The sequence below is a fragment of the Nuphar pumila genome, chromosome 15, assembly GCF_984573655.1.
Source record: "Nuphar pumila chromosome 15, dmNupPumi1.hap1.1, whole genome shotgun sequence".
In the NCBI taxonomy this organism is placed as follows: domain Eukaryota; kingdom Viridiplantae; phylum Streptophyta; class Magnoliopsida; order Nymphaeales; family Nymphaeaceae; genus Nuphar; species Nuphar pumila.
Window position 1 is genome coordinate 88,523,177 of NC_143263.1, and position 12,583 is coordinate 88,535,759.

The window sequence follows — 12,583 nt, forward strand, 5'->3', positions numbered from 1 at the left end:
TTCTCTTTTGTCTTTCTCGTCTCTCTCTCTCTACTCTTTCATGACCTCTCTGGTTCTCAGTAGACCATACCTCATAGGACTGGCCATTCAATCCCCATGAGGAGCTTGAGCTTCTCCAACATTTCAGATTGTGTGTTCCACTTTCCTAGCGAGCCAAGATACATCTTCATGTCATAGATCATGTGTTCGAGTTTTAAAACGTGGGCAACTCTATCTCAGCCTACTACAAACCTCCAAGGTACCCTTATAGCTCTTTCATAGCCTTACAATAGCTTTTATTGATTTCCTAGATTTTAAAAACCAAAACTGCATCCTACCGGGTACCTGAAATACCTGATTTTCCTAAACCGAAAACCTCTGACCATCAACAACATTTCCATGTACTTAGAATATATATCAGACCCTTACTCACATTCTTAGGTTACCCTAGAACTCCTCGGCCAGGTCCTTTCAGTTATGGCCCAAAACTTTACCCAAAACGCTTATCGAGTCCAAACCGCACCTACTCGATTTACCCATTTAAGTTTGTTTTCACTATTTTGGCTAAATTGTAACCACGAAAAACCTCAGACCTCTTCCCCACCATGTCTAGCAGGGTTCAATACCCCCGACATATGTACCACAAGTCTCATGATCCAAGAATTGTAGGTTTGTTCCTCTTGAGTCTTTCAGGTTTAAATTGCAATACATGTATGTCGTGGACATGTGGAAGAAGGTCTTGCTGAAATTTTAGGGCCAAACTTCATGTGGTTCAGGAGATATGAGCTTAGGAACAAGCGATAGGGTTTAGGTTTTATCTGGGTCAGTAATATGTTTTGACTCAAACAGGTTAGGGTAAAAATCTGGTTCTCTCTACTGGGTTGGTGAAATTTTTTATTTTTGAAGGGTAGGCAGGGTTCACATTGAAGAACCTAGCATTGAAATTTCATCCTTAGATTCACTCGGGTTTGAGAGATATGACTTTGGCAAGTCAGACCAAATTTCATTATTAATAGCAAACATAACTTGGGCTGATTGAGGTCACTCGGTTTAGGTGAGTTTAAGAAGATGTTTGGGTTAAGGTCAATGGTTGAGTTTGACTTATTAGGGTTGGTTGGACCTAGGCCAAGTCTTGTGTAAAGGTTTGATAGTCGACTGGAGGCTGGATGCACTAGGGTTGAGACCGATAGGAATCAGCCACCGGTTCCTTGGAGTCCACCTACATGATTTTGATTCTTAAGCTTGGGCAGCAACCAAAGTCCTTGGTTCCACAACATGCTAGAGGTTTGGTCTCTAATGTCTTAGAAAACCTCAGAAAAGAAGAGAAAGAAGAGAGAGGGAGACTAGAGAGAGCAAAATTCAAATTCTTTATTTTCTACTTCAAACAAAATTACATTGCCTATATATAGGCTCAAGAGGGTCTATTTACACCTCTTCACAAGTTATAATATTGAAGTAAATATGAGTTAAAATAAGATAAAACCTACTAAGACCAAAACTAATTATGGGTAAACCTACTTGGACTTGGCAATTCTTAAGCTAATCTAGGCTTAAGCTACAACTAGTAGAACCCATTTTAACTTGGCCAAAATTAGCCAAGCTTCTTTTAGGACCTTCATAAACACCCTACATAATTTTCCAATCTCCAAAAATAGGAAAGCCGCCCTCCTCATGTGGGCCCCACAAGGGCTAGCTGGTTTTGAATTGGGTTGGCGGGAGTCCAAAAAGAGTTATATCAACAGATACGATCAACATGATCGATTTGGTAGAGAATGATACTTGGATTATGTTTTTAAGATGAAAAAACATGAATTTTTTTGCTTAAATATTTATCAAAATTGTAGACTTCTGATTTTCAAATCATATGAAAATCATCCTGAGTGTCAGAATGAGATGATCCAAGAGTGTATTCTTATAAAATCAAGCATATTAAACACATCTATATATGGTCAAATTTTAGAAAAAATATAATCTCTCTCTCTCTCTCTCTCTATATATATATATATATATATATATATATATATATATATAGAGAGAGAGAGAGAGAAAGAGAGAGAGAGAGAGAGAGAGAGAGAGAGAGAGAGAGAGAGAGAGAGAAATTGGTAGTTGGTCAATCCATAGGTGCTCAACCCGCACTCAATCATGCTGGCCATTCATCGTGTGTGTGATGGATGGTCAGTGCACAAAAATGAGCAAAAAAAGTGCAAAATTAGGTTTTTTTTGCTTAAAAAGACATTTAGCAGTGCTTCCAAATGCCTCCCAGCAAAATTGCCAAATAAATGTCTTTTGTATCACAATCATGCTTATATGTGTTCTAATGTTGTCAAAAAACTCTCACAGTGATTCAATTATGCATATGTGTTCTAAGGTTGTCAAAAAACTTTCATAGTGATTCAAGCATGCATATATGTGTTCTAAGGCAGCCAAACAATTTCATAGTGATGAAATCATGCTTATATATGTGTTATAAGGCAGTCAAAAAACTTTCATAGTGATAGAATCATGCTTATGTGTGTTTTAATGTTGTCAAAAAACTTTCATAGTGATTCAATTATGCATATATGTGTTATAAGGCAGTCAAAAACTTTCATAGTGATGAAATCATGCTTATATGTGTTCTAATATTGTCAAAAAACTCTCATAGTGCTTCAAGCATGCATATTTGTGTTCTAAGGTTGTCAAAAACTTTCATAGTAATGAAATCATGCTTATATATGTTTTAATGTTGTCAAAAAACTTTTATAGTACTTCAAGCATGCATATATGTGTTCAAAGGTTGTCAAAAACTTTCATAGTGATGAAATCATGCATATATGTGTTATAAGGCAGTCAAAAAACTTTCATAGTGATGGAATCATGATTATATGTGTTCGAATGTTATGAAAAAACTTTCATAGTGATTCAATCATGAATATATGTGTTATAAGGCAGTCAAAAACTTTCATAGTGATGAAATCATGCTTATATGTGTTCTAATGTTGTCAAAAACTCTCATAGTGCTTCAAGCATGCATATTTATGTTCTAAGGTTATCAAAAACTTTCATAGTGATGAAATCATGCATATATGTGTTATAAGGCAGTTAAAAAACTTTCATAGTGATGGAATCATGCTTATATGTGTTCTAATGTTGTGAAAAAACTTTCATAGTGATTCAATCAAGCATATATGTGTTATAAGGCAGTCAAAACTTTCATAGTGATAAAATCATGCTTATATGTGTTCTAATATTGTCAAAACTCTCATAGTGCTTTAAGCATGCATATTTGTGTTCTAAGGTTGTCAAAAACTTTCATAGTGATGAAATCATGCTTATATGTGTTCTAATGTTGTCAAAAAACTCTCATAGTGATTCAATCATGCATATATGTCTTCAAAGGTTGTCAAAAAAATTTTATAGTGATTCATTCATGCATATATGTGTTCTAATGTCGTCAAAAAACTTTCATAGTGATTCAATCATGCATATATGTGTTATAAGGCAGTCAAAAACTTTCATAGTGATGAAATCATGCTCATATGTGATGAAATCATGCATATACTAGCTTGAAATCTAACATGAAACTTTCATACCTGACAGAAAGTTGCAGATGAAGTTCTCCTGTCCTGAAAAAAGTTGCACAACTCATTACGGACAACGTCGAAAATTGCTTCATGTAAATAGTCACGCATTGTGTCCTTAACAAGTTGGCGGACACCATCCCAAGAATTGGCTGGGTCAATCGGACGCTTGGAGTTGATGCTGGAGGGAGAACTCTGAGAGCTCTGGCTAGAGGAGGCAACGACTGGTGTGGTGTTCATATTACTTTCAAACCCGAACATAAGACCCTTTTTGGGTTCACCGGTTGCAGTCACCCATGTTGCTGGATCAAAAGGCAGATGCTGGGTAAAGTCATCGTCATATCGCCCTACCATTTGTTGCTTGTATGACTCCTACAAAGTAATGATTACAATATGGATTAATAATTAAGAATTACAATGTTCATGGTAACTTGTATGTTATAATGTTTATTAATAGAATAAATACATATCGTTGTTGTTCTCGCCTTCTCTGATACGAACTCTCTTGTGCTCTTACGTTTATGTGTTTCAACAAACATATTCTTGTAAGTCACAATACCTTCTTTTTCTGCTTCCTGTGAGGTTAAATGATAAAAAAATTATTTAAAAAGTATGCAACAATACTTATAAATTTGACAATATATATTGATGAGTTATCATTTTCTTTAGGTGGCTCTCAAAACTCCTAGATCCACCTATGTGTAGATGGGCATCGGGCATCTTCGCTCGATTTTGTGCAGTCTTTGCTAAGCGGTTTTGAAATTCATGCCCTGCCCACTTATCGCACATTGCATCCCAAAAATCTGACCTGATAGTAGGAGAGTCATGGCCCTTCTACTGCAGTGGATTATCTATCCCACCAGATGCTTTTATTGTTGCAGTCTTCATATTGTAGAGCATCTCTGCAAATCGACTGACAGCCACCTTCTGTCACACTCGTCTTGCGTCATGCTCCTTCATCGCAGTCGCGAAGCGATTCGAAGCCTACAAATAATTTCAGAAAGTTAGTAGACATGACTATAACAAAAAATTAAATATGAAACACATTAGCTATGATAAACGATTATATACCATGAATGAGGACCACAATTTAACACCTCCTTCGGGTACTCTTTCCATTAAGCGATCTGTCCTGGTAGATGTTGAACTAGTGACTATCTAATCTCTCGTATTACTTCTTGTGCCTTGAACCTCGTGTTGCACATGAATTGGTACACATTAATTATCAATGTACACTATTTATAAGATAAGTATTGGATAAGTAAAAATAAAATACTTACGGTCGATTATCGATATACACTATTTGAATGAGTCATCGTATGTCAGACTGAGAAGACCCTACATCCAATGTTGTCTCGTAACGTGTATGAATAGCTGGTGTAGGTGGGTCATGTACATGTGAAACATCATATATAAAAAAATGAGTTAGAAATTTACAAAATGCGCATTTAAACTAATCAAGTATATAATTAGTTAAATGATATACCTATCGAAGCAGCCCGTGAAGATGAAGGCTGAGACTGGATACCACTGGGTGCTTGACCACTGTGACCTCCATGAACCATATTCTAACAAATAAATTTTTTATTTGAATCAGTTACACAACTCTATATCTTCATGGATACTTAATCAAATCGAAAATAACTTTATGCAATACATTCAAACATTGCAATACATTAAAACATAAGATATGACATCACTTGCTAATCCTGAATAACTTATCCTTAACTTGAAATACAATTGGATCAGTTACACAACTCTAAAAGATTGCAATATATTCAAACATAAGGTATATATTACAAGATGTATTTCACTAGCTCGAGTATATTTCCTCATTTGTTGTTTGACTTTCATATTTTTCTTCTTCCTCCTCATCCTCTTCGTCATTTTCTTCTTATTCTTCATTGGGTGCCCATCCACTTGGTATATCATTTGGATCATATTCTTTCATACGTGCGTCATCGGACAATGAAGATATGACATGCATACCATGTGCGACATCGTGACCATAAGAGAAGTCATACATATCATCTGATTGGTAGTAATCACCCTCTTCAGCAATCTTGTCTTCTTGTAACTGATCATACTCGGGGTATAGTTTAGACTTCACCTTGCAAACTGCCCATCATTCATTTTTATTTGACTTTCTCGTATTCAGATATGAAATATAGTAAACTTATTGAGCTTGCAAGGCTAATATGAATGGTTCATATGTTCCAAAACTTGATTTATGATTCACCTCTACAATGTCTGAGGCTTTGTCGACTCTTGTTGTTGTGGGATCTGACACTTGAATAAAGTTACCCTATTATTTATGCATAAGTAAGTCAACTCCATTATTTCTTCTATAACACCATAGCAGTCATGTTCATTTTCACCATAGCTGCTACCCTTGACACGCATGCCACTATTCATCGTTGACTTGTTTATACTATAGTCTTTTGTATGAAATCAATAACTATTTATGATGTACCTGATGTAACATTGCACAACTTTTGTAAATCACATATTCCTTGGTCATTAACATCACCATGGCAAACCTACAAGTATAAACAATGACTGTGATCACGATCAATTAAGTAATTTATTGTTGTTTACACGAAAAGAATGTATGTCATCGTCCTTACCAACTCTTTCAATCATGCCACAAACTTATTCTCACGTTCTTTCTGTACTTCTGAATCTATGAGATGTGGAAGTTCTTTTCGCAACTCCAAATCAAATCGTCTGCACTTAACAAATATTTATATTACCAAACCATGTACGCACGTATAGAACTTAGTGTTACATATTAAGTATACTTATTTGATGTAGGGGTCGATCGTTGAGCAATTAAAAAAGATATAGATTTGTGTTGCATCTTGCTCTCGATCTTCCAAGAGTCTTGATCGGTAACTACCAAAGGCATGCCAAACTGGTTGAAATATCGACAGTTTGTCAGCTACAGTAAATTGATTTTCATCATCATTACGAGGTGGGAAAGTGTAACATGTTGGAATGTGAGGTTCAAAGTACATAGATGAGAAATTTGAATTTTTTTTTAAAGTGTACGCCTCACAAATAGAACCCTCTACTCTTGCTTTATTCTGAACCTTTTTTTTAGGTCAAACATGCATCTGTCAACAATATACATCTCGTAATACAATAATTTTCCAATAGCATTGAAGAAAAAAATATAAAAAATATATATACCTTTCAAATGGGTACATCCACCAATATTGCATAGGACCACCAATCCTAAGTTCATATGGCAAATATATGATCACATGTTCCATAACATCGAAAAATGTTGGCAAAAATATCTTTTCTAGCTGAAAAATAGTAGTGACAACAAAATCCTTAAGATTCTTTACCTCAATTACTATAACTTACAATGCGCACAATGTTCTAAAAAATCTACTCAACTCGGATAATACCCCCCATATAGGTTTCTCTAACATATCATAGAATGCTAGGAAAATCAATTGCTGCATAATGACATGACAATCATGGTTCTTCAACCCATATAATTGTCTCTCGTCTATCTTCACAGCCCGAGCAATGTTAGAGACGTATGCATCTGAAAATCTCAATTGTCTCAACCATTGACATACTTGCTTTACTTGATCTGGTCCAAGCACGTACCTTACCTTTGGTTTCAGTACTTTGCCATTGTACTCTTTAAGTTCCAATTTTGGTCTTTTACATATTACTTTTAAATCCATACGGGCCTTCTGATTATCCTTTATTTTTTCTTTAATATTCATTACCGTATTGAATACGTTATCAAACACATTTTTCTTCGCATGCATCACATCCAAATTATGCCGTATCAATAAAGTCAACCAATATGGTAGTTCTCAAAATATAGATTTCTTTATCCAATTGTGATCTTTCATAAATCCAAGGAAAGGCGTTGGACTACGGGCATCTGTCAGTCCATATGAAAAGTATCGCAATCGACTTAAAATCTCTATGTCAGACAACCTTGTAGGTGAACCTTTCATTTCAGTTGTGCCTACTCGAAACATATTCCTTTGTCGTCGGAACGGATGGTCGCTGGGTTGAAATCGACGGTGACAATCAAACCAGCACGACTTCCTTTCATGCGTCAATCTAAAAGATTTTGTATCCTCCATGCAGTATGGACATGCCAACCTCCCATGTGTGCTCTAACCAGATAACATACCATATGCAGGGAAGTCACTGATTGTTCATAGAACAGTAGCCTTCATATTGAAGTTTTGTTTTTTGTAGGCATCGTACATGAGAACACCGGCATCCCACAATATTTTCAGTTCATCAATCAATGACCTTAAATATACATCAAGATTTTGGCCCAGAGAGGTCGGACCAGGGATCAATAGAGACAAGAAAATATTTTGACGCTTCATACACAAGCTTGGAGGAAGGTTGTATGGGGTGACAAATACTGGCCAACACGAGTATAGAGTTGATCTACCCCTAAATGAATTAAATCCATCTGTACATAAACCTAGCCTAACATTTTTTACTTCCATTGTGAAGGTCTGATGAGTACGATCAAAGTGCTTTTAAGCTTCCGCGTCAACAGAATGCATGATCTTGTCTTCATCATGTCAAACTTTATTTGCATGCCATCTCATATATTTAGTTGTCCTCGAAGACATATACAATCGTTGCAATCTAGGGGTGAGAGAGAAGTAGTGAAGCGACTTGTGTGACATTTCTTTTGACCTTGTGCTACCATTGCCTCTTGTCTTTAGCTTGAACCGAGGATGCCCACAAGACCAACATGATCTGATATTCTCTTGATCTTTGAAATACATCATGCAGTGATTTAGACAAGCATCTATCTTTTGATACCCCATACCTAAAGTGTTGACCATAACCTTCGCACGATAAAAATTTTATGGCAATTTCTCATTTTTGGGCAACATACTCTTCACAATAGAGCATAGACGGTCAAAACATGATTGGCTCAAACTATACTCGAACTTCAAATATATTCATATCAAAACAATATCAAATATGTACCTGAAGCAAACACACTCCAATATCCCACTAACTACTACCATGACTAACATGGAATCCGAAGTCCAAAAATAATAGCACTTCTATTTTCATACATTAAAATCATGCTCAGCATGATCTTCGAACTCTATCAAAGTAACCCTAGATATCCACAACTAAGTGAGTGGGTGAACAGAAAAGTGTTGTATTCAAGAAAAAAAATAACTTGTGATGCGCTTGCATCACATACTCACCACGGGTATTTACCCGATTTACATGCTATTGCCTTTGCATTTTTTTCTTATTTCTTTTTGCAATATATTTTTAGCCGCATGTGATGCTTAGCACTAAGCATCGCGCAATTAGCTTAGCTACGCACCTGCAAAGCACATTTATATACGATCGCGAGTCGGCTGTGGAGTGAGGCTACTAGAATAGGAGGACGATAAGGTCCCCAGCGTGGGTCAGTTGCCAGGCCAAGTCCGGCCCCAACCTCGATGGAGAAGGAGGTGGGCTCGGCTACCTGGTCGAGCCCGACCCCATCGGAACACAGAGAGAGAGAGAGAGGGGAGCAGAGAGGGCCCAAAGAAGAGGGGGAGGGGCGGCACGGGGCCACCTGTCAGACCCTTTCCGCACACTAAGAGAGAGAGGAAGGCATGATAGGGAGACTATTGACCTCCCATCGACCCTCCGATAACCAATAGAAGGGGGAGGGTGCCGCAGGGGCCACCGGCTCCCTGTCAGCTATCCGGCAAACCACAATAGAGAGAGGGAGACGACAGGGGGGGGGGGGGGGGGCGTCGGCCACATACCAGCCCTCCGACGGGCACAGAGGGAGCAGGAGGGCGCGACAGGGGTTGTCGGCCTCCTGTCGTCTTCCCAGCGACATAACAGAGGGAGCAGGAGGGTTCGACATGCGGTCCTCGACCTCCTACCAAAAACAAAGAGATAGGGGAGTGAGGGAGGGTGCGGCAGGGGTCGTGGGCCTCCTGCCGGCCTCTCGACGAGCCAACAGAAAAAAAGGGGGGGAAGAGGGAGGGCACGACAGGGGCCATCGGCCTCCTGTCGAGACAACAAAGAGAGGGAAGAGGAGGAGAAGAACCACAAGACGGGGGAGAGGAGGAGAAGGAAGAGGTGCGGCAGGGAGCCGACGGTATCTTGTCGGCCTTCCGGCAACAGAAGAAGAAGAAGCGAAGAGAAGAAGGGAAAGATTGTACCTGGGAGGGAATGGGCATCTGTCGGTGTGGCCGGAGAGGGAGGTGGTCGCCGGAAGGGGGAGAAGGGAAGGGAGGAGGTCATCGGAGAGGGAGGCAATCACCGGAAGGTAGAGAAGGGTGGGCGAGAAAAAGGGATGAATGAAACAGAAAGGGAAAAGAAAGGGGGCTCACATTAAGGTTTTACGAAAAATTTAGCGATGGATTAGCGACAGCCAAATTCAGTCGTAAACGGCGTCATAAATTTACGATGGAGTAGCGATGAAAAAAATGGTGTCGCTCATCCATCGCGAAGTAACGACGAAGTGTGAGACAAAATTCTTTCGTCACTAATCTGTCATAAATTTGCGATGGCCTTTGCGATAGAATTTTTCTGTCATAAATTCTGCAACTAATTTCAATTTTAGGGATGAATATTTTTCTCTCGCTAATCCATCGTAATTTTGCGACGAAAATAATCTGTCGCAAATTTTCATCGCTAAATAACATTTTTCTTGTAGTGTGGGGCCTTTAGAAGAGACTTTTTTGCATTTTTGTGAGATTTAGTTTTTTGGTGCACTAACCGTCCATCACGCGCACGATGGAGGTTCAGCGCGCTTTAGCTCGGGTGTTAAACACTTATGAATTGAGCTGAAAAAGTAAGTGCAATATATATATATATATATATATATATATATATATATATATATATATATATATATATATTGCACTTACTAAAATGGATCATAGGCAAATCATGGCAAACATCCATCCTAAGTTAACCACCTTCCGCCACAAAGTATGAACCTGCCCACGTGGACTTGATAAATTTGTTAATAAATCAACTTTCCTTCTATTGGTACAAATGAATACATTCTCTGATAAGTTCCTCATTAATAATCGAGAAAACAATCAATTGTTTACACAAATAAACAAGAAAACAAAAAGAGCAAAAGCAAGGCAAAAAGATAAATGAACAAAATGAATAAAATAAATAAGAAATTAAAAAAAAAAGAAGGTTCCCATTGTTTACACCTCCCCAAAATATTATTGCCGTCGTCGACTTGAATAATTGAATTCAATCAACAGCAAGCTCTTCGTCAATGGTGCTCAACCTTAGCCCTAAACGCCTACACGTCACTCTTCCCCTGATAGAATCATCCCTGTGAAACCTCCTCACCGACACCGACTTCCTAACCTCCATCTTCCCGAGTTCACCACCGTCACCTGGCCTGAACCCATCTGAGCCCACTTGCACCAGCAGATCGCAAACTGGTGCGACCCGAACCAAACCAAGCCGACCACCGCACTTCTTCTTCTTCCTGTTCCTCTTCGACAATGCAGCGTTAGCCTTCACAGCTAAAGCGGTCATGTCAGAGGCTGATAGCGGCTGCTTCAACCTGATGACAGGCAGCACGAAATAGATCTGACCCACTTGGAGCTCGTCATGGAGCGACATCGCCGGGATGGCGTCATCATGGCACATCGAGGCCGAGTCGCATAGGAAGCACGCCGGATTCGTCTCTAGGACCTGTTGCACGGTTACGGCTACGGAAAATTCTAGCAGGTTTCCGTTTGGCAGGATGATCTTGGCCGTCTGGGAGGAAGGCGGGTGGCTAGGTGAGGACATACACGACCCCATGAGAGAGAGAGAGATGATCGGTTTGGTGTCGAGGGGATTTCATGAGAGAGATGAGGTGCGTTTCATTTTATGGCAGAGGGCCAATGGAGGAATGTCAGCTGCAGCAGCGGGAAGAAGGCCGGCCGTCATAAACGAACAGGACTTTCCCAGGAGTTTCATGAGAAAAATGATTCCACCGGTGACGCGTCTTTAGCCCTTTGGATGGGCCCTGCTGATTCTACCTTTGTGGTCAAAGCGACAGTGACAAACCTCCCGGTACCTCAAAGAATATCAAAGAAAACTTGGTATCATGTTTATCGTCTTCCTGCATCAGGATCATTATATTTTAATCGTGTAGGGCTTTTTCATGTTGGCCTTGGAGAAAAAACCAAATCTAATGCACTTTCTGGTTTTCTATGGTAGTAACCACTAGTCACAGCCTTTTTTGTTGCTTATTTCTACGTGTTTTAACCAGTTTTGGTTTGGATCGGTTCTTATCCGACATGACCTCAGTTGGGTGTAAAAGTTAGACCGAGACTTGATCCTATCTGATTCAGGTCTGTGTGGGTCTGGGCCCTAGCATGGGCTAAAATTGTAGACCCATATAAGTTAATGGATTCGGTTACATACTATAAACATGTCTTGAATGGATCCATTTGCAGTCGGATCTAAAAAATTTAGACCTGGACCTGACCCAATGAGTTTAGATCCAGGTATGGTTGGAAAATATAGACTCATATGGTTTACGGGTTTGCATATAAACAGCTACTTTGATTCAGGTTCAAGATTGGGTGGGAGTATGATTGAGGTTATACACTCGAACACCCTCTAGTCAAATTTTAAATATGAAAATTGATGGAGTTGGCTATTCTTCAAGAAGAAATGCTAACAAACTTTATAATAATCACAGAAAAGAAAATCTTATTACAATCACTAACCTAAAGTATATGACAAAATCTAAATACGAAAACCCATGATTTTTTTAAAACCAACCAATTATATTAATTTAATGAAAGTAATATCAATGTTATAAAATAAAAAATAATAGTGCTTGAATATTATTCCTGGAAATTGTATTTTTCTTCAACCCGACAATTCCACAGTATGAGGAAACAGAATATATGCAGAAACATGAATTGAACTTTTGATTACTAAAAGCTAATGCATATCAATTATACATTTTAATACCCATACTGTTTAATTAATTATACAACAGCATATTTACCTATTCTTCGATCTTTCTCTTCCTTTATCCTCTT

At 38.6% G+C, this 12,583-nt stretch overlaps 1 protein-coding gene across 1 annotated transcript; it reads right to left on the minus strand.

Moving 5' to 3' along the window:
* Positions 1–10,781: 10,781 nt before the first annotated feature.
* LOC149815928 (uncharacterized) lies at positions 10,782–11,162 on the minus strand. Its single transcript, XM_089990654.1, has one exon. The coding sequence runs from the start codon at positions 11,160–11,162 to the stop codon at positions 10,782–10,784; it is 381 nt and encodes a 126-aa protein (XP_089846780.1).
* Positions 11,163–12,583: the final 1,421 nt, after the last annotated feature.

Bases quoted from the DNA above. Each gene is read 5' to 3' on its own strand.
- LOC149815928 (XM_089990654.1), bottom strand. From the start codon at position 11,162: ATGTCGCTCCATGACGAGCTCCAAGTGGGTCAGATCTATTTCGTGCTG.